This window comes from Suillus clintonianus, assembly GCF_016758775.1.
Source record: "Suillus clintonianus strain FC179 chromosome Unknown DEU56scaffold_1, whole genome shotgun sequence".
Classification (NCBI taxonomy): domain Eukaryota; kingdom Fungi; phylum Basidiomycota; class Agaricomycetes; order Boletales; family Suillaceae; genus Suillus; species Suillus clintonianus.
This window is the reverse complement of record NW_024539225.1, coordinates 341754-362826: the sequence shown is the minus strand read 5'-3', so window position 1 is coordinate 362826 and position 21073 is coordinate 341754. Positions and strand designations below refer to the sequence as shown.

The following is a 21073-nucleotide window of genomic DNA, read 5'->3' as shown; positions in this document are numbered from 1 at the left end:
TTCCATTTCACGATGTTGTTCCTTGGCCCAAGGTCATCGATAGTGCCTCGCCTAGCCGCGCGCAGGGCCATTTATCTATCAGAGTCCGTGTCACAGCGTGCTAATCGGCCAATACGTCTATACTCCGTCAGACAACCGGTCTACCCCCCACCCCGACCGTTCCAGTTTCATTTTGGCGCCAGCTGGGCAGCGAAGCCGCCAGAAAAACCGCGCATTCATGTGCCTTTCTCACCAGACACTACGGTAGGACGCTGGCGAGATGAGACGCTTGGACGATGGAACAATGGGACGAGCAGAGATGCAGGAGAGGACTTTTTCTTCGTGACAGAGGTGCGTCTCGGACGTTCTGGCCGCTACATGTTCAACTCAAAAGTTCTCTGTCTCGTTGCGTGGATATTTTCCTATATGACAGATGCAAAATAGCTCGGTAGGTACGTTCATGCCCCCCTATATATTTCCTTTGTATTCACAGCGCGGTTTTTATTGCTAGGGAGTGTCATTTGGTGTTGCTGATGGCGTGGGTGGATGGGTTGACTCAGGCGTTGACCCATCGCTTTATGCACAAACACTCATGTATCATGCACATCGTTACTCGCGATCTGGATGGGCTGGCGAACCAGAAATCGATCCAACTCAAGAGTACGAGGAGCGCGAAAGAGTTGAGGGATGGGAGTTGACACCATATAAATGTCTCGAGTGCGCCTACCATGGTGTATTGCGGGAGCGTCTTGTCAATGCAGGTCTGTTCCTTAGTGCTCTCGCCCATATATTTACCCTGAACATCTACCAAGGATCCAGTACTGCTTGTTTGATCAGTCTTAACGCATCGTCAGGTGTATTGCGAGCTGCGAAGTACGTGGACTTTACTATCAGAGGAATCCAACTGAGGCAGGCATCGCATAGTCTTGGTGACAGTGGGTTTCTAATCATCCGATCGTCTTCGGTTATATACCGACAGCCACCGCAAACTCATTTCTTCAATTGCCCATAGTAAGATGCATTTCATTGACAAACTTTCTGATTTGGATGCTGTTCTCAATAGCCAACTCACAAAATTCCCGCCAAACATGGTACAGTCCGCTCACTTTGCTGATCACCCAAATCGGGCTGCTCAGTATGAGACCAAACTTCGGGATGGGGATATTATCATTGCATTTGTGCGTCGTTTCTAACTCTCGTTGGATGACGTACCGAAGGTTCTGGGTGCAGACTGACGGACTATCTGACAATGTCTTTACGCCTGACATTGTCGCCATCTGCTCCCTTGTAGCACGCTCAGGTGGCTCTGAAGATGCACAAGCGCAGATGATGGCTAACCGCATTGTTGAGTATGCGCAAGTGTGTATGCGAGAACGGAAGAAGGCGACCCCATTTTCACGTAGGTCATGCTTTTGTTCAAATGCCTCTCATCTTATGCATGCTTGTGTTCTTAGGTGAAGCTTTACGGGAGGGACTTTATTACCGAGGAGGGGTGCGTTCTTGACTTCACATTTTTTTCTGGGACTTCCTTAATGTTTTGAGCTTGCAGAAAATTGACGAGTAAGCTATTGCTTCTTGTGTGTGATTTTTTGCTGACGTCGACACTGCAGCGTTACGGTTGTGACAGCTATAGTGCGCGAGACCGTATGATATCTGAGCGCGACCTTCATTGAAGAGTACACATGGACAATTGATGCAACAACCCATATCATCTACTACTAATTACTCGGTGCCACTTTTTCTTAACTCTTGCAATATCGTGCGGACTTTTTTGCTATAGTACAATTTTGTCTCGCATCAAGTCGCCAATCACGTTGCTTGGCTTCGCGCGACAATAGATTAACATGCAAGTTGGAGCATGCACCACGCAACTGCAGTATAATGTGACTCATTCAAAGGTAGAAAACCAACGGGTCCCGTCACCGACTTGCATGTACTTCAGTAGACAGATTTGCAATTGAATGACTCTTATGGACGCTTTGCAAAATGTCTTGTTGAATCTAGATAGATAAGGTAAAAGCACCAACACGTCCATGCAAATTAGCTTGATTTATCGTCTACTATGATATACACCAAGCAGAGTCGAAAGCTTATAAGAAGATATACAAGTGGCGAGCCAAGCCAGTCCATGCGTAAATGTTCCAGTTAATTAGATATTCTGACAGAGAGTGCAGTGGAACGTGATCTCGTTTCGGAAGATAGCAGCTAAAAATGCGATGTTAGTGCGACAGATCGTGGAAGATGTGGGGTGGACTTACGCAGAACAATAAGAGATGCCAGACCCGACACCACGAGGATATAAAGCAAGGTATATTTAATGATCTGTTTAAGACGTTAGCTGGTGGAGTGATGGGTAGATCGTGACACTCACGATCCATCGTCTTTGTCTCTTCTGCTTGGTCGAGTAAAGAGGTGCTCGAATCTGTTTGGATGGGCGGAGCCAGACTATCACCAGTTTAGATATACAAAATGATAAAAGGCTCAACAGTATCACTTACACAGCATGGTTGAATGCAGCTTGTCGACGAATGGAATGAGAACGGGTGCCGTCAAAATTATGAGGAGAATGTGACCGAGCAAGAAGTCCGAGCTCCACAAAGACATCTCGACGATCTTCACGATGAATTCACGAGCTGGCTGAGACATGGCGGAATTACCGAGGCCACGGCCATACCATTTACCAGACCACCATGCACGGTTGGTTTCGTCATGTTTGAACTCGCGAGAAAGGAAGACTGCGATGAGAATCTTCTGGATCGCACGCTGAATGGCAACGATAGTGATGACGCCGAGCACTGCATGAGATGCGTCCCATAGCTCAAGGAACCACTAAAACGCACACTTCGGTTCAGTATCCCTAGAGCGTAGATCGAACTACTTACGAAGAACTCGAAGAATGAGACAATTCCAAGCAGCGCTAAGAAGTGAGCGACGGCAGCCATGACTGAGGCAAATCTCGCCCACTTGTCGAACATGGGACCCAAGAACAACGATACGAAAAACAGCGACAAGAGAACAGCAGCGTTCCAGACGATAGGACCAATCGCAATAACAGCTATCCGAACCAAGGGGCTGGGGTTCTGCTCGCCAGCGCTGTTAGGGAATGACTTGACAAACATGTATGCGATGATGAAGATGGTCGCATGGCAGATCGGCCAGACGACCTCCGAAAAGACAACAGCTCGCCATGGGGCACGAGGGAGGTCTCCTGACAACTTTTCTGATGGATGGCCAAGCTTCTTCTTCTTGTACCCGGTTATCATCGTCCTGGAAAGACGGCAGTATCCATACCAACTGCTCGCTTTCGTCCTGGAGTTACCTCGCGACATCCAACGCAGGAACTCGCGATAGTCGATGATGAAGTCGGCAAATGAGAACTGATGAGGGTTAAAGAGAAAGGGAGCAATGCACAAAGAGAGCACGGAGAACCAGAAGTAGAAGAGATAGGGAATCCAAATCGCTAGAGAAGCATAGAGAAGGATAAGCAGATTCCTCATGCCCATGTAGATACTCGGTCCTGCAAAGCGGGAATACAAAATGCTGAAGGATATCCGAGTCGTCGCAAAACCACGGCCAGTTGCGATATAGCGAGCTCCACCGAATGTCAGATTGCTCAAGATAGCTTGAGAGTATATCTGCGTTGAAAAAACCTCAAAGACGGGAGACAATGACAAGAAGTGCTTTCCAAGACGAAGCAGCGCTTTGCCCGTTCCACGCTCAACAAGTTCTGCGGCTCGTCAGTCAGTAAAGCCCAGGGTAAAATGACAATGAAATACCTTGCAAGAAGAGAGGCAGGAAGGCGATGAAGAACACCAAGAAAATGGAGACGATGCAGCGCTTGATCCAATCGAAGACGGGAATGAGATTGTAGCACCCAGAACCCTGCTGACCACCGAGCACATTGCCCTGCGCATCAACTTGACAGATCGCGAGCTGCTTGTTCAGAGTTCCGATGAAGAGCACTACAATTCGTCAGGAACGCAGGTCGAATGCGCAACACATCGAGACTCACGAGTCATCATGAACACCTGGATCGAGTAGATGACCAAGATATTGTTGATGTGGAAACCGGGGTGTCCGTAGTAGAAGGTCAAGAAGCGATCGATAGGCAACTGCGTCCCGAGGTAGTAGTACTCCCGACTGAGCATCTGCTCACCCATACCGGTACCGATCTTGGTCTGGAAGTTGAGAATCGTGCCGAACCCAAGATCACGGCCCTTTCCACACTGGTAGTACTCCGAGTGCTTGATACGACCACCACGCCCAAAGGCGTTCATGCCGGCGAAGATATCCTCGTTGAGATGCAAACCCTTCTGTGCCTTTGAAACTCCACCGCGCGTTGTCATAAATAGGGCATTGAGGAAATCAGGGTGTCCATAGTGCAGCTTGCCTCCAATCCATGCGAGTGCACGAGCCGTCATCGTACCGAACGTCTGTTCCTTCCCAGCAGCAATATCACCCAACACACCAATGTTCTCCGAGAAGATGTACTCGCGCGTGCCGACAATAGCAACGGGGGACTTCTTGAACTCCTTGTGACCCCATTGCGCGTACGGACTCTGGCTTGAGATGGAGTACTCCTCAAACTCGCCAAGGATGTTGCGAATCTTGAGACATTCTTCAAGGTAGTTGTCCTGGTTGGCATCGATGAGCTGAAGGTATTCACCGCGGTAGAAAATGATGGCATGATTCTGGTTATCTGACTTTCCATCACCAAGAATAGGATTTCCAGGCAGCTCAATGCGGAACTTTGGCTTCCGTTTACCAGTGACCTCGTCAATCTCTGAATGGCCATCAATCAACGCCGAAAACAATCGAGGGTCGCTGCCTTTTGGCCCGGCCTCTTCGTCAAGGTACGCAATCTGCAGATCTGGATACGCGCGCAGCAAAAACTCAGCATTCTCCTGCTCCTCCTTGTTGAACTTCGAGAACCGCTGCATGGAAATGGCAAACTTGAACTTCCGCCGTGCCATCCTTTCCAGCTCCCGCTCGAGCTTCTCCGTGTTGCCCCCAAATGCGGCCACGATGCCGGGGTTCTCGACGCGGTAGAGAAGCTTGATCGCCTTGGAATAGTTCATCATGCCAGATACGGTCCGGTACAGCGTCTGTGCGCGCAGCGAAGCCCATATACGCGTGCGGAGGGTGTATTCTGGACTCGATGTCTTGAAACCGATGCAGTAGAACGGCAGGTCATCCGCTTTGCTGCTCGCCTGCTTCTCATTGATCGAACTCGTCCCATCATCACTCTCCCCAGCAAGGATCTTTGTGTCCTTCACGAAGTTGTCCCATTCAACAGAGTGGAGCTGCTTCAGGTACTCAAGCAACGTCACACGGGTGTTCTGGTCTTCTTCGCGGATGATTTCGCGTAAGCTGAGTAAAATCTTCTCAGAGTAGTGCGGAACGAGGACTGTGAACGTGGGCATGGCTTCCACGGGGAGAGGCTCGGGCAGAGCGGTGGTGAGGGAACTAGCAAAGAACGAAATCCTGCGCTCAGCCTCGCCATTTGCAGGGAAGAACGTGTCTTTATAGTTCCCACCGGTTTGATTCAGGAAGAACGGAGGGGGGTTGAGCGTTCGGCGGCCGTCAGCGCCTTCAGCTTGGTGGTACAGCAACCGCTGGACATGTTCGATCCCAAGGAGGTGCTCACGATACATGGAGATGATGATGGCGTTCCAGATCTGCGAGACAAGAACCTTGGGTTTGTATTTGACTTCCATCTCAGCAGTGGCAAGGAGTTTGGCGTAGATGCGCTTAGGAAGACGGGTATACACATCTTTCCAAGGTGTCCAGATCGATAGGCCAAGCGAGAAAGAGCGACCAACAGAGAAGACGACGACCCAGATGATATACCACAAGTACGTGTCAAGGAAGAACAGGATCAAGTCCATGATATACATGATGGTCAACGTGAAGGGGACCTGTTTCGAGCAGAGCAGGGTGCCGAAGAGCTTATCATTGCATCCCTGCACAGTAGTCCGCGCCATGACCGCGATCGGCGAGCTGAAGGAACTGGTGAGGAAAAAGTACGATTCTGTGAATTTGCATCCGAAGACGAGAAGCCACAGCATGATGCTTGCAGTACGTGCAGACCGCGTAAGTTCCGGGTAAGATGCAGTAAATGTCTGCGAGGCCATGTACTTGCGTGACTTGCCAGCAACCCGGTCACCGAACATGCGCCCGGAGGGGAACAATCCGAAAGCAACAGTCGCAACGATAGAGATGAAGAACTGCACAATGCCGACGATAAGAGGAATCTGCGATGTGGTGGGGTTCGTCCGGCTCTCGACATATGCAATGTACACCGTCGGGCCGCCAGTGAGCGCCAGAATAATGAGGAGGAATATGAATCGGGTTGTGAGATGGGAGGCGTTATTCCATGTCGTGGGGATATACATGAACTCGGCGATGGTGGCGAAGAGCATGATCAGCGTGGCAACGGCGCCTCCAAGCGCGGTCGCGGACCAGGTCATCGCGGGCGAAGGGAACTGGGAATTTGGAGGCGCGTACACTCTGGGGGAGTTGAATGCGGTGTAGAACCAGTAAGTTGCGATGTGGAGAATCCAGATGCGGTTGAAGTTGACAAGTAGATGGGCAGTAGAACGCTTCTCAAAGTAAGTCTTGAAGAAGACTTTACTCCAGTCCACACGGCGCAGGCTCGTATAGCGCTTGGCGGGCGTAATGTCCACAAGACGAGACTAGAGATATATTAGCCTGACGCATGTTGTGGGGGGAAATCACCTACATGATTATCAAGGACGATCCGTGCCAGACCCTCAGGATACCAGAAAAGCTGGTTAATGTCGTCATATCCAATGATCTGGTCATGGTCCCTCTCCCTTCTGACGAACTTGCCCTCTACAACTTCATAACCCTGGTCACGCATGAACGTGTATAGTGGTTTGATGATTGTTTGCAAGTAGAGACCCTCCCGCACGGGCTCCACGCTATTCTGGCATTCGGGACTACGGTAGTAATCATCTGCGCACTTAAAGATAAAGCACAGGCACTCTGGTACAAAGCGCACATTGCCTGCCTCGCCCCAACAAAGGAGGTAAAGTGCTATCTGGCGGAGCCTGTCGTACTGACTCATGCCATTCATCGCGGCACGCCAGCGACCCAGTGCACTGTCCAAGTGTTTCGAGCCGGGGGTTTTGACTGCGCCACCTCGAACACTTTTGAGGCGCTGTAAGCCGGGGTTCTGTGTTTGTCCGACGGCGTCATCAAGGTTGAGCTGTGCGGCGAAGTACCACTTGCGATAGTTTGCGTGTTGTCCACCGATGTAATCAGCATGAAGAGTTAACAGGGCGTGATTTGGACTCATGCGGGAAGCGCGGGAGTCGAGAGACTGCATCAAAAAATCAAACTGGAAAAAAATAGATTAGTAGCTGTGCGTGTCATGGTTGTATGATGCACGAACCATGTTTCGCATGGAATCACGCTGAAACCCGAATTTTTGGGTGAGGTCTAGGAAAATGTCCTCTATTTCTTCCATGGAAATTGGTATCTGACGATCTGGAGACCAGGCTGGGTATGGATGGGCGGCCTGACCTGAGTCGGCGAATGGGGAGCCATATGGTTGGCTTGCCTGTGAGTTGATGGATGGTGCGTAAGAGCGACTGCCGTGTCCAGCATCAGAAGCAGAGTCGTGGCCTGCGAATGGGTTCGAATCAAAATATTGCTGATTAGCTGCAAGACGAGTAGTGCTAGCATAAGGAGTGCCAATCTCGGATTCATTGTCATAGTCTTGTCGAATAGGTTGTGGTTGTTGGTAGAAATTTTGCTGGCCGTAGGGGTTTGGGAAAGGATTATTGGGCTGTTGTTGCCCATTGGGTGGTTGAGCCATGTTGATAGTCTCTACGAATGATCAGTGGTCGAAGTAAAGAGCGACTATGGAGAACAATAAGAAGTACTGAAAAGAGAGGAAAGTCAGCGCCCAGCGGTGATGAAGGTGAGCAAGCAAGGATAATGGAGATGAGACACCAGAAAGAGCGCATCGATATAGAACAAGTACATACCCGTGCGAAATTGGTTACTACGAAGAAAAAATAGCAGTCGCTGGTCAACGACGATCACGTTCAGCACAGCGCTTGTCCTGATGTACTTCCACGATTATTTCTGCGCCTGTCAGGTATATCTATGGATACTCAGCACGTCGCTGGCCGTGGCTAGTAACTGGTCGGGCTTTCCAACATGATTGTTCAACCAAACAAATCAAAACACCCACAATCCACACACGTGATCTCATAAAACACGTCGCGACGTCGTCGCGTCCTTGCTTAACTTTACACCCTGTCCATGCCTCAACCAATTATACTATGGAACACTAAACGACACGCAACTCACGTCTATGACGATGCAGGCATTTCCATCACTAAAACTATACTCGCTCCTCTAGGCCCACCAGCCCCCTATAACACCCAGCCGCCAAACAATTTGAGGACCGTCCCACCCCTCGCATACTTCTGCATTCGTGCCCTCACCCCATACGCCGATCAGCTGCACAACCTTCAGAATCCCGTACCTTACAATAAGGATGTTGCTCGTGCTTTAGTCCCGACAAAAGCGGTCCCCCGTCATGTCATCGCTGCCCGAAAGCAGGATTCCCAAAGTACAATGGACTCTGGCGGGCAGTTTGACGTTCAGAGCGTTGACCCCAGACTGTTGGCAACACTCGCGCAAGTTATGCACCCGATTCCTGCAGAGTTCAGGCACTATGACATACCCCTCAGTGATGTCCACTTGCCGTTGCTCCAACAAGTGCCCAGTCGGGATAACTTCTGCTTCATAACTCTCCTGTCCCTACCGGGTTGCCAGGAGGTGTCTGACAACACCATTTTCGTCATTCGGCGCTTGAAAACCCTCGCTGCGCTCGATCTGAGAGGAACAACCGTAGGATCCTATGGCCTTACCGTGCTTTCTCGTGACTTGTCATGGAGCGATGACGAACTACAATCCAGGACTGGTTGCTGGGGACTCAGAATTCTGTGCCTGCATAGCTGCACCAACATAGGCAACGAGGCTCTCCCCATATTATCCAATTTCCCCCTGCTATCGTCTATTGGTACGTACCTTTTTTCTTTCTCCATTCCGCAAGCCATCTCATTCGTGTCGCATTACCAGACCTTCGCTTCACTGGATGTACACGGCACGCTGTCTCCAAACATCTGGCTCCTGCTGGCTTCAGACCCTCCTCAAAGCGTATCTTGTTTTATCCTGCTCCACTGGATGTCTCGCTCAGTGCGCTCGAGCACCTTCCCCAATCATCAATTTACTCGTGCCCAATCACCTCCGTATTCAAGCTGCACGTTTCCGAGCTCAACCATCGCACATCCTTTTCCGAGCACGAAGCCAAACCATTCATCCTCCGGAACATGATGGAAGGACCAATAAGCCTAATAGATTCGGATTCAGATGAAGAATGCAGCTGGCCTGCACCAGAACCTGTCTCTCGGAATGTCCAGGCACGCACGACATCCACTTTCTACACATCGCGCCTGCCTCGTTTAGAAACTCAGATACGGGCGGCGAGCGATAAAGAGCAGCTTGACCCATTGGCTTTAACACGCCCTCCACCCCCGTGGAGTGTACTGGAGGCGCTTCGTCCACCAGTACGACAATTGGATGGTCCGCGAGAGCAGCAGCCCCCGAAGCTGGCATCCGTGGACCGTGCACGTCTCATCAAGCGTAACTTGTCAGGCGTAGAGGATATGCTTACGACCATATTCAATAATAATAAAAAACGGAAAACGGAAAGTGAATTCGCCAGCGCGAGTGCACCTCTAGTTCCCGTTTCGAAAAAGAGGAATCCTTTCCTAAAATCCAGTGGCTCGACTTCCAAATCAAACGGATCGGGTGGCATGGTGCGATCCGTGTTCGCTGAGCAGAGAGATGCTGCTATTTCATCAGCCCATGTTAAACGAGGCATGACTATCGCGAAACCGTGGCCGAAGTTCTGCGATTCAGGGCCCTTGAAGCCCTCAAAAACTTCCACGGCTTCGAGCTCCTCTGGTAAGCCGTTGTCCAAATTCCCGCCCGCGAGCAGCTCACGTTTGTCTGACACCTCGAAAGCTGTCCAGAACAGTCCGAAGGCTCCCGCCAAGATTTTCAGACCCATCACATCGTACCCCGTTCCACCGTGTCCGCCAGAGCACCTCCTGCTTGTGCCACAGATCTATCCAAAGAAGAGGACACAGGCGGTTGTCCAACAGTTTCCCCCATCGACGGCGCCGGTAGACGGGAGCGATGACATTGTTGAAGTCGAAGGCATTGGTCCCATTAGGGATGACGATTCCAAGAGGGACGAGAGGCCTCCGAAGAAAGCTGGGAGAGATCGTGGTGGCACAAAAAATACGACGAAGAAAGGCAAGCAGAAGGCAACTGGATTTGATTGGGATAAATGGAGACGTACTACCATGTAGTTGTGCTATTATCTTTTCTTTATGTGCTCCCTATGTACTTTATTACTACTTATACCCATTCAACCAAGTCGTACTTGTACTACTTTGTCCAAGTATTTCAAACTTAAAAGCAGACGCGAAACTCATCACGTGAAAGGCGTTTCCTCTCGAGTCTTAAGCAGATCAGTTTCTGAGTTCATACGGGCTAATGTCCAGGCACGATGGACTACTTCTCCAAGTTCCTCCGCGCAACGCCCCAAGCCGCACCAAAGCCCGTTCAAGACCACGCAGCTGAATTCAGCAGATCATGGAATCTCATCAAGGTACTACTCCCTCCCCCATAGATCTCAAATGAACGCTTAGCATGCTCGTAGACAATACTCGAACACCCAGACGAGCGGCAGCTCACGAAGGGCATCAAGTCCACTGATGCCCCAGCCCACTTGCAGTCTATGGTCGACGCCCTGGTGTGGGAATCGTCCCGTACCGAAGAAGGGTACGTGCTCTGCAACCATGAAGGTCTCGTCGATAGCATTTATGATTGCTCTCGGTCAGCGCGACCGGTGCTTGCTTAGAATTTTTGCTCAAGAATGGTCTGCATTCATCACTACAATCTATCTTACATGCCTGGAGCTAATAGTTCTTTCCAGACGTTTTGGGTACACTCGTACGCCTCTCAGAACCCGACCGACCTTCTGGAATCCAGGCCGAGGTGCTCCGTGCGGTTCAGAACATGGTGATCCTCATGGATGAGCAATTCCTCGTGCACTCTGCCGTACACCGCGCTGTCTTGCGCCTCCTGCGCAACTGTGTCGGAGACGACATCCAAGAACAACTAGACGGTCGGAGTAGGGTTATGGGAGCTGCCAAAAATGCCGTGCGGTGCCAGCCGTCTGATTATGAGCTTGATCGTGAGTGTTTGTCTCGTGCTTGGTGATCTGTAGGGCTGATGGATGGTAGTGTTGAACCTGCTGTGTATTTTGTGCAGCCGTATCCGGACGTACCGCGAACTGTTAATGATCTTCTTCCATGATAAGCACTGGTACCATTCGGAGCCGCTTTTCTCTGTTGAAGAAGAGGATGAGGACGAAGATGAGGACGAGGACGAGGATAAGCCTGAGGACAAAAACGACGAGGAGACAGGGGAACGCGCATCACCAACATCTTCACAGGCCACAATAACATCCGCCCCTGCATCTACACATCCTCACAAGACAGAATACGAGTTCCTCCTTTTCAACTATCTACTTCGATTTGTTCACCGCGAAGGGCAAATCGGTGACTTTGCACGCGCGGGCTTACTCTTCCTCATGGATGTTGCAATGTCCCCTGGGGAACCGATACATAGATTAGCAGGGGATGAACAGGGATCAACTCCAGCGCCTGCATCAGAGACAGCAGCTTCGGATCCGATTACAGATGCCGCGCTTGCGTTGGCGGAGTATATCGTTGATGGCGATTTTTCAGACGTCCTTGGGGCGGGTTTAGGCGCTGTGTACTCTTTGCTTCCATCGAAATTGGAGATAAAGTCACCAACTCAGGCTGATGCCTCGCATGGCAGTGGCATGGTGCTAGGCAGCACTGGATCAGAAACTGAAGAGGAGAAAGAGAACGCTGAATTATTGGTGGAGAAGAACCGTGCCATAGGCCTCGAGGACTCTTCTAACCCAGACGTCAAATCTCGCCTCGATCACTTCCTCAAGTTACTAGAATTTTTGCAGGACATTCTCCGCAGAAACGGTGTCCATGATTCCCCCGAGTCCAGCCTCGATGCGTCTGCGTTGGTAGGCACTTCTATTGTGCACTCCATACTGGATGCCGTGCGCCGCATCTTCCTTGAGAACGTCCTCTACCCATCTGTGCTCGAGTGTTCTGATCTCGATGGCAGCGCTGTTGCTGTGATGTCTTATATTGACATCATGATTCGTACCCTTGAGCCAGGTCAGCTTTCTGAACTCCTCGTCGAATTCCTCATGAGTGAGGATAATGACGATGCATCCCGCTTACGACCACACCCTCGCATGCTCAATCTCAGCAGTGCTCCGCCTCGCGCTGCTGACCGCGCAACAAAGCTTCGCCGGCGCAAAAGTAGCGCGATGGTCCTGCTCGAGATGGAGGCTCCTGAATCGCAGAAGCAGTCGGAATACTTCACCACAATGGGGCGATTCACGCTGAAAGATTTGCTCCTCTCGAATCTGCGTTCGAAGAATCAAGCGACGGTTGCAGCTGCTCTGCAATTGTTCCAGTCGATGCTGAGCCAGCGATGTCACGTTTCGACCAGCGGGTTGTTCCTTGTCTTCCATGATACAAATGCGACGAGCTACCCTGAGCCTGCTATGATTTTCCCGGATGTCCCACAGATTGCTGACGAGGATAGCGATGAAGAAGAGTTCGTTTATCCTGGTGCAGAGGATACCAAACCCTCTCCAAGCCCACAAATGCCGCCCTTGCCCACATTTGTCCAGCCAGATATAACATTCTCAACGCACGAGCGTGAGATGGGACTCTACCTCACACTGGTTTCCCGTGTCGACCCCTCACACAGCGATGATGCCTTCAGCACTGGCTATGACCACTATCTCCGCGACGCAGTGTCGTCTATCCAAAACCATAGCTGCTTCCATATACATGATGACGAAGACATGGACGCACGCTCAAAGTTAAAGCATCGGCTCAATGTCAATGACCCCATTCTCTCGCTCGTCCTCGAGTCTATGCGCACATTCTTCTCAAACTCGCCAAAGATGAATATCTCGCTCACAGGCGTGCTTGCGGAACTAGCTGTCTGCCCCAACCGTTCCATCGCTGGGTGGCTTACATGTGCTGTGTCAGAAGCAGCCGCATCATTTTCCGTTCCCTCACTCGATGTAGATGATGGCCGGGATGATAGATCCATAGACTCTGTGATCGACGAGAAGTTTGCGACAGAGACTAACATACTTCCCGCCATCAGACTCGATGAACATACCCGCCCTGTCGTACACACTATCTTCCAGGGCCTCGTCGGCCAGCTGGAACGCTACCGGCAATCAGTCGAAAACTTTGACCAATATCTTCTCGAACGGCGACAGGGCCTTCTATTCTCTGAAAATCTGACAGATGCACTCACCCTCTCACTTGAACCGGTTCAAGACGCCGTGTCGCCTAACTTACCACCGTCTGGCTCTTGGGATGTCGTTCAAGCTCCTGACACGCCTCCCCAACGCCCAAAGCCAAAGCCGAAGACCTCGGCTCTCGTATCCTTTCTGACCCCGCGAAAAAGCAAGTCCGCCCCATCCAAGGCGCCTTCTGAACCTCCAACGCCTCCTAGGTCGGGTAGCAAAAACGTCGCTGCAAGCCCATTTGCTCCTCATTATCAGCGTACACGGGATATTGTCGTTGAACCATTCGTGGCTCCTGTTCCCCAGTCGGGTCCTTGGACCTCAGCGCAGCCGTCGAAGTGGGACACGGATGAAGATGATGTCTTCAGTGCTGGTAGCCAATGGGGTGGGCATGCGGTTACTCGATCAGAGGGTGACTCGGAGGACTCAACTGAAGGGAAAGTAACGCAAGTGACGTTGTCGCAACTGCTGGACAATGTTGTTGTTTTGGAGGAGTGCATCAAGGAATTGGTGGCAATTATTCATGCCCGTCGTAGTTTAGGAATTGATCTAGTAAGATACGTTTGAGAGTCTCACCTATAATGTCATTATCGCATATAGAGGTTGAATGTAATAGTTCGTCGCCGTGTAAATTGTCGACAATTGTCGACATTGTATGGAACACAAACAAGGTTTCAATGATAATAATTTAGAATACATACATCGAGATAAAGACCATACAAAGCAAGACGAGGCAGGGTATGACAGCAAACATCCACAGAACAGGAATTATTTCGCTTTCTTCGCTCTCCCGCTCCGTCTCCCCTTGGCTGATGATGATCCTTCACCTGCTGGTTTGCGCTTATCCGAAAACATCTTCTGCTGTATCTTGGCGAATTCCTCATCGTCGATATCAGGAGGATCCTGGACATGAGGCTTCTTCTTTGGCGATTCCGCTTCAGCCTCAGACTCGTCCGCGGCCTTCTTGCGTTTCTTTCCCCCTCCTCCCTTCGTTCTGGATGGCTCTTCCATATTTGTATACTTGGCGGCCAGGTCATCCAGAAAGTTGTTGCGGCCCTTCTGTCTCTTGAGAATGAGCGCCTGGAGTGCTGAAGTGTCTCCCTCGTCCTCATCTTCATCATTTGCTGGTTTCTTTGCTTTCCCCTTGCCCTTTCTCGTTCCTGTCTTTCCGCTTCCATAGAACTCATCCCATACACCAAGCTCCTTCGCAAGTTCTTCCGCCTCGTTTGCCTCTTTATCGCTCTGCTTCTTCCTCACTAGCTTGGCTTTCTCATCTTTGGAGCTTGACGCCCATTGCGGAAGGCTCGGCAGGTCGCCAGCTTTGACAAGATTCGACAGTGCGACTACGAATCTTGGTTCATCATCAATAGTAGAGTGAGGAATATGCTTCATAATTTCGTCAAATGATCCTCCGGTTTCAAGGTAAGCAGCCTTGAGGTCATCGATTTCCTCAGAGGAACCTATGCATAGAGTTACTTGACGATCTTCCAGACATCATTCAGATGTACCTTGATATTCCTTCTTCATTTCGTCCAGTCTCCCTCGTGTAACACGGTCAAATAGGTCCTCAAAGTAAGCTTCCCAGCCGCCGTCCTCATCCGCCTCACCGAGTAATCCTTCATCAGTCTTTCCAGTTTTATCATATTTCTTCCTCCGTTTTTCGTCGCTTAGCACAGTATATGCAAAACCGATCCTCTGGAATTGCGTAGACGCGTTTGCCCGTTCCTCCTCGGTGGCATTAATCAGTTTGTCAGGATGGCACAACAAAGCAAGTTTCCTGTAGGACTTCCGGATATCTTCTGCAGAGGTATCTGATTTAAGCGACAAGACGGCGTAGAGGTCTACATCTTCTTCGTCGAAGAACTGGGATATAGGGTCGTTGTCATCCATGGTGGCAAGAAACGCGCTGGCTGTCACACAACGCGCTCAAACGAGACACGTCACGTGCTACTGTAACGGTCACTTTCCACTTACTTAGACCGTGGGATCATCACTAGCTCCCACGCCTTCAACATTGTTGAGCTGGGGTTTCGACGCTATCACTTCAACTTGCCGCCCCCACCGTCTACTTAACACAGTGAAGACAGTCATACCTTCTATCTTGTGGAGTATGAAATCATGTCTTCTGCATGAAATTCCATTGGAATCCCTCCCAGTTGCCATGTTTTCGTGCTGCACAGCTTCGTTGGTCTGTCCAGTCGTTGAACTAGTTGCTACCACTGTGCCATCCGGAGAATTGTCTAGCTACTTGACACTTCCCTGGAGGGCTTTGATGTTTTGCTTCAGAGTTTCGCCAGCATCTCCGTCTCCGTGCTGCGCGATGAGCTCTCCGTTGAACTCACCCTATCTCCCGTTGCTGCCATCAACCTGCACGCACCAACATAATACTGTCCCTCAAATCCCCGACGAATGTCCGCAGAGCCCGTCCTCGTATGTTGTATGTCGTGGAAGGCTGCGATTGTTAATACGAGTCCTTGGTGATTTTAATGGCTCTAACGGATTGGTGTTTTTATCATGGTGCCATTTGTGGAGGGTGTTGACTTGCATGGTGTTCTAGGATTGTCGGTTTCTTGTTGAGGTGCGTCGACTGGGCGCTTTTTTTTATAACATTATTACTTTATGCATGGGGACATTGGGAACGAGCTTTGTTGTGGTTTCGGCTCGCTATAGTAGCTCTCAATAGTCCTGTTGCTCATACCAACATGATAGAACATTCATGAATATGACTTCTACTTGAGCTTCCAACTATTCCCTTAGACGGATACCGGCATCGGAGACTAGCGCTGATATATCATTCCCATAAGGTCGGATGTCCCTCCTAAATTTGATCTTACTGAGGGTTTCTTTGTACATATAGGCATATGCCATCACACAGCGACCGCTGGACAGCTTCCGTGTGTAAGCATAGGCTTACTACGTCAGGTTACTACGTCATCATCAGACGACGTCATCCCTCACAAAAACAACATCACTTCTTATTGGACACCGTGATACGCTGACCCGTATATATACAACACTGTATACGTACTCACACCTTACCCTACCCCCGTATCTTCAATCATAAGCTCTTCCACTTCACTGTCTGTCCGTCAGTGTTTACCGTCGACCGTGACGGTCTTCCACTTTTTTTTGAAGTTCAGTCGAGCCCCGTCTGCCATCCGAACTGTTTCTCCAGATCACAGAAAACCGCACCGATTTTTTTAGGGTGTTGACTCACGTCAGCCCGCTACTGTGTATAAGTCAAACTGCCTCCTACTCGCTCCCGTAGTGTCCCTCCGACGACTGTCACCACACGCAGTCGTGGAAAGGCAAGTGCTACCCCACCGAATATTGATAGCACTCCAGACGTCGCAACGACATTACCCGTTCGCCATCCGTCTCCGAGCCCTTCGCATTCCTCCTCCTCTTCAGAATCTGTACCCGATCATCCACCTAGCGCTATGTCTACCACGACCAAGATCGCACGAGCAGAACAATCCTCAGCTAGTAAACCCCCCTTTCTCACCGCTGGAGAAATCACGCCCGAAGCACTACGTGCTTGGGAAATGGGCTGCCTTCAATTTTTTCTCCATAAAGATGTCAAAGACGCTGATAAGGTGAAGAAAGTAGCGTGGGGAATGCAAGATCCGATCGTGCAAGATTGGTACCTCAATAATCAGGAAGATCTCGATGTACTGCCGTTCAAAGAATATATGGCCGCCGTTCGCGATTACTGGTTACCGACAGATTGGTCTGACACCGTCCGAAGGAAGATGCTTGCCTCCGTCCAAGGACAACGAGCCTTTTCCGAATGGGCGGTCGACGTCCAAAGTCAAAATACCCTGTTACGAGACACAAAATCTCATCTTGACGACATTAATATTCTTTATCATCTCGAATCACACATGCACCCTGATCTTGCAGCCGATTACTACGCGGAAAACATTGAAGAATTGGACTTACGCAAATGGGTTGAAAAGGTACGATTGATCGACGAAAAACGTCTGCGCTACCTCGCTCGTCAAAAGGGCGCAGTCGAAGCCGCGTTACGCGCAGAACGTGCGCGTGTCGGCATGTCCAAAACCATATCTGACAGCAAATCATCCACGTCCAATCGATTCGCAGTGAAAAGCAGCTCCACGTCCAACAATAACCCCCCCTCCAACTCATCCGTCAAAACATTTGTTCGACTGCCACCTCTGACTGAAAACGAACGTCAGCTGCTCAGAGAGAATGATGGGTGTTATAAATGCCGTGAACCTTTCGCGGGACATACCTCCACCTCGTGCTCCAAAGGTTTCCCCGACGGTGCAACATACAAGACGTTAACCGCCTCAAGCGTGGCCAGCAAAAAGGCTCGTAAGGGTGGTGTAGTCGCGTCGGTAGGGGTAAACGATGAAGAACACGACATGGTGGCGGTTGTTATGCCGTCAGCGGTACTGGGTGATGGTACTGATTCTGACGAAGAGTGCGTGGCCCCACTACAGACTCCCCACCTCCGTTGGAACTGTCTTGTTGACGGGCCAGCGGTTTCCTCTCCTATCTCCGTTTCTGCGCTTATTGACCATGGCTCCTCATTAGTTCTGATTAGTGAAGACCTCGTCAACCAACTGCAACTTCGCCGTCGCAAACTCGCAAAAACATTACCAATCTCGCTCGCACTCTCGCAATCGAAACCTCTCACTTTATCGCATTTTGTCAAACTTTCTTGTACCTCCCTCGACCAATCTTACACTTCTCGTGTTGTACGTGCACTCATCGCACCAAATCTCTGTACGCCGTTATTACTCGGCGGTCCGTTTCTGCAGCACAATCGCATTGTAATCGATCATGAACTACGTACGTGTATTGTGAAAGGAACTAATTATGACCTTTTGCATGTACCGTCGGTCACGCCTCCACTGAAAACACATCGAACGCCATCGTTCGGTCCCGATCTCTTCTGGAAGAAACAAAGTGTCGTAAACGAATTGCGTACCGTGCTTCCTGAGCTCAAACGGATCGTCGACAGCGAATGTGAACAAGTTAACGGAATTGACGTCATCAGCGCAGTATCAGCAACGATCGAGAACCTCACTTACCAACAGGAACTACAACAACTCGACTCCAAGATTAAAGAAGAGTTTAATGATCGATTCCCCACCGATATACCCCATAATGACACCATGCCGGATAATGTTCTATTCCGGATTAATTTAAAAGACGCTAACAAAATTGTACAGCTTCGATCGTACGACTGCCCCAAGAAGTACAGATCAGCTTGGAAAACGTTGCTGGATTCACATTTAGAAAGCGGACGATTACGACCATCCGACAGCGAATGGTCATCGCCTTCATTCATAATTCCTAAAGCGGACCCTTCCGTTTTGCCTCGATGGGTTAATGACTTCCGAAAACTCAATCTTAACACCGTCGCCGACAATCACCCTCTCCCACGGATTGATGAAATCTTAAAAGATTGCGCAAAAGGAAAGTTCTTTGGAAAGATTGATATGACTAACGCGTTCTTTCAGACACGCGTACACCCGGACGACATGAAGTATCTAGCGGTCCATACACCGTTCGGTAAGTACGAATGGACTGTTATGCCGATGGGTGTCAGGAATGCACCCGCAGTACACCAACGACGCATGACAACGGCCCTACGTCACCTCATTGGCAAGATATGCCATGTCTACCTCGATGATATAATCATCTGGTCCCAAACACTTAAGGAACACGAAGCCAACGTCCGCCTCGTGTTGAACGCCTTACGGGCGGCTCACCTTTATTGTTCACCGAAAAAGACTTCACTTTTCAATACAGAGATCGACTTCTTGGGACACCACATTTCGGCTCGCGGCATTGAGGCTGATAACTCGAAGATCGCGCGGATACTTGACTGGCCACAGCCTCGAAAGGCTTCCGATGTGCGATCGTTTTTGGGTATGGTTCGCTATCTCGCCGATCATCTACCTGACGTTGCCAGGTACACAAGAGTATTGACCGCACTAACTACAAAGGCAGCAGAAGCACATTTTCCAACCTGGTCAACCGAACACGCACGCGCCTTCAAGGCAATCAAAGAATTGGTTATCAGCCCGCATTGCCTCACAACTATCGATCACGATAATCCGGGAGACAACAGAATATTCCTCACCTGCGACGCCTCGGACTACGCGACTGGTGCAGTATTATCGTGGGGACCCACACATGAAACAGCTCGTCCGGTAGCGTTCGACTCCGCTCAACTACGCTGCGCAGAGCTCAATTACCCTGTGCATGAGAAAGAGTTATTATCCATCATGCGGGCTCTTAAGAAATGGCGCACGGAATTGCTTGGTGCGCATGTGGATATCTACACTGACCATTGCACCTTGCAGAATTTCAATACTCAGCGTGATCTGTCAAGGAGACAGGCGCGCTGGGCGGAGTATATGTCGCAATATGACATTGATATCCACTACATAAAAGGTGAATTGAATATGGCAGCTGACGCATTGTCTAGAAGAATAGATACAGTTTCGTCCACGCAAATCTGCGCTGCCATACTAACCCTACAAGCGGACCCCGACATCAGAACACGCATCGTCGAGGGCTACGAACTCGATCCGTGGTGTAAGAAACTCACAGGACTCCTAGGATCACTGCCAGGACTTTCAAAAGACGAACATGGTCTCTTCCGCATAGCAAATCGCCTCGTCATACCAAGGGTGGACAACTTGCGCGAACACCTCTTCCATGCGGCACACGACGCAGCCGGACATTTCGGAGCGGACAAGTCGTATGCCCTTCTTAGAGCGTCCTACTACTGGCCCCATATGCGCAAGGACTTGGTAGACTCCTACATCCCGTCCTGCATGGACTGCATGCGTAACAAGTCAAGAACGACTGCGACCGCAGGACCACTTCACCCCTTACCCATCCCCGACTCTCGTGGCGATTCCGTCGCTATTGATTTCATCGGTCCCCTACCTGAAGATAGCGGATACAACATGCTTATCTCAATGACCGATCGACTGAATTCGGACATCCGTTTGGTCCCCTGCAAAGACAACATAACGGCTGAGCACTTCGCATCGTTATTCTTCGATAACTGGTTCTGTGAGAATGGGTTGCCCAAAGAAATCGTGTCGGATCGTGATAAGATATTTTTATCTAAATTCTGGCGTGCGCTTCACAAGCTAACAGGCATTAAACTTAAGATGTCCTCATCCTATCACCCAGAAACAGACGGAGCCAGCGAACGTACCAACAAGACTGTCAACCAAAGTCTACGGTTCTATGTCGACCGTAATCACAAAGGATGGGTGCGCGCCCTACCGCGTGTTCGTTTCAATATCATGAACACCGTCAATGCAAGTACCGGGTTCTCACCTTTCCAATTGCAACTGGGACGCTCTCCGCGCATGTTACCCTCACTACTACCAGAAGAACCTACCATACTCGAACCAGAACACCAGCGCGCAAACACTCTGCTCTCACAGCTCAAACATGACCTTATGGAAGCGCAGGACAATTTACTAGCTGCAAAAGCCGCACAAGCCACAATCGTGAACAAGACCCGCGCACCACACCTAAACCTTCACACAGGAGACCGCGTCTTACTTGCAACGAAACATCGGCGACGAGAGTATA

The 21073-nt window shown here is 50.2% G+C and overlaps 5 protein-coding genes across 5 annotated transcripts; 3 read left to right on the top strand and 2 right to left on the bottom strand.

Moving 5' to 3' along the window:
- The first annotated feature begins 3 nt into the window (after positions 1-3).
- DEU56DRAFT_763025 (phosphatase 2C-like domain-containing protein) lies at positions 4-1955 on the top strand. The gene is made up of 10 exons (XM_041350774.1): positions 4-330; positions 413-427; positions 491-740; positions 792-852; positions 904-990; positions 1043-1157; positions 1210-1378; positions 1434-1471; positions 1529-1539; positions 1590-1955. Exons 1-10 carry the CDS (start codon positions 13-15, stop codon positions 1627-1629), a joined length of 1104 nt encoding a protein of 367 aa, XP_041215540.1. The 5' UTR covers positions 4-12; the 3' UTR covers positions 1630-1955.
- DEU56DRAFT_763019 (glycosyltransferase family 48 protein) lies at positions 1952-8154 on the bottom strand. Its single transcript, XM_041350773.1, has 9 exons — positions 7397-8154; positions 6722-7342; positions 3992-6674; positions 3756-3941; positions 2862-3706; positions 2478-2808; positions 2351-2424; positions 2238-2301; positions 1952-2184 (listed from the first exon to the last, which is right to left on the bottom strand). Exons 1-9 carry the CDS (start codon positions 7820-7822, stop codon positions 2129-2131), a joined length of 5286 nt encoding a protein of 1761 aa, XP_041215539.1. The 5' UTR covers positions 7823-8154; the 3' UTR covers positions 1952-2128.
- On the top strand, positions 8155-10467 carry DEU56DRAFT_763017 (uncharacterized protein). The gene is made up of 3 exons (XM_041350772.1): positions 8155-9040; positions 9100-9987; positions 10048-10467. Exons 1-3 carry the CDS (start codon positions 8275-8277, stop codon positions 10395-10397), a joined length of 2004 nt encoding a protein of 667 aa, XP_041215538.1. The 5' UTR covers positions 8155-8274; the 3' UTR covers positions 10398-10467.
- A 28-nt stretch (positions 10468-10495) lies between these two features.
- On the top strand, positions 10496-14130 carry DEU56DRAFT_763015 (Retinoic acid induced 16-like protein-domain-containing protein). The gene is made up of 5 exons (XM_041350771.1): positions 10496-10699; positions 10751-10872; positions 10932-10969; positions 11027-11287; positions 11337-14130. Exons 1-5 carry the CDS (start codon positions 10598-10600, stop codon positions 14042-14044), a joined length of 3231 nt encoding a protein of 1076 aa, XP_041215537.1. The 5' UTR covers positions 10496-10597; the 3' UTR covers positions 14045-14130.
- DEU56DRAFT_844918 (uncharacterized protein) lies at positions 14131-15380 on the bottom strand. The gene is made up of 2 exons (XM_041355116.1): positions 14986-15380; positions 14131-14937 (listed from the first exon to the last, which is right to left on the bottom strand). The coding sequence occupies exons 1-2, from the start codon at positions 15365-15367 to the stop codon at positions 14246-14248; spliced, it is 1074 nt and encodes a 357-aa protein (XP_041215536.1). The 5' UTR covers positions 15368-15380; the 3' UTR covers positions 14131-14245.
- Between the last annotated feature and the right edge of the window lie 5693 nt (positions 15381-21073).

Bases quoted from the DNA above. Each gene is read 5' to 3' on its own strand.
- DEU56DRAFT_763019 (XM_041350773.1), bottom strand. From the start codon at position 7,822: ATGGCTCAACCACCCAATGGGCAACAACAGCCCAATAATCCTTTCCCA. The intron at 6,675-6,721 runs GTAGGTGATTTC...ATATATCTCTAG, and splicing joins GGATCGTCCTTGATAATCAT to TCTCGTCTTGTGGACATTAC. The intron at 3,942-3,991 runs GTGAGTCTCGAT...GACGAATTGTAG, and splicing joins CCAGGTGTTCATGATGACTC to TGCTCTTCATCGGAACTCTG.
- DEU56DRAFT_763017 (XM_041350772.1), top strand. From the start codon at position 8,275: ATGCCTCAACCAATTATACTATGGAACACTAAACGACACGCAACTCAC. The intron at 9,041-9,099 runs GTACGTACCTTT...TCGCATTACCAG, and splicing joins CCCCCTGCTATCGTCTATTG to ACCTTCGCTTCACTGGATGT. The intron at 9,988-10,047 runs GTAAGCCGTTGT...ACACCTCGAAAG, and splicing joins CACGGCTTCGAGCTCCTCTG to CTGTCCAGAACAGTCCGAAG.
- DEU56DRAFT_763015 (XM_041350771.1), top strand. From the start codon at position 10,598: ATGGACTACTTCTCCAAGTTCCTCCGCGCAACGCCCCAAGCCGCACCA. The intron at 10,700-10,750 runs GTACTACTCCCT...GCATGCTCGTAG, and splicing joins GATCATGGAATCTCATCAAG to ACAATACTCGAACACCCAGA. The intron at 10,873-10,931 runs GTACGTGCTCTG...GCTCTCGGTCAG, and splicing joins TCGTCCCGTACCGAAGAAGG to CGCGACCGGTGCTTGCTTAG.
- DEU56DRAFT_844918 (XM_041355116.1), bottom strand. From the start codon at position 15,367: ATGGATGACAACGACCCTATATCCCAGTTCTTCGACGAAGAAGATGTA. The intron at 14,938-14,985 runs GTACATCTGAAT...CTCTATGCATAG, and splicing joins AATGAAGAAGGAATATCAAG to GTTCCTCTGAGGAAATCGAT.
- DEU56DRAFT_763025 (XM_041350774.1), top strand. From the start codon at position 13: ATGTTGTTCCTTGGCCCAAGGTCATCGATAGTGCCTCGCCTAGCCGCG. The intron at 853-903 runs GTACGTGGACTT...GGCATCGCATAG, and splicing joins GGTGTATTGCGAGCTGCGAA to TCTTGGTGACAGTGGGTTTC. The intron at 1,379-1,433 runs GTAGGTCATGCT...TTGTGTTCTTAG, and splicing joins GAAGGCGACCCCATTTTCAC to GTGAAGCTTTACGGGAGGGA.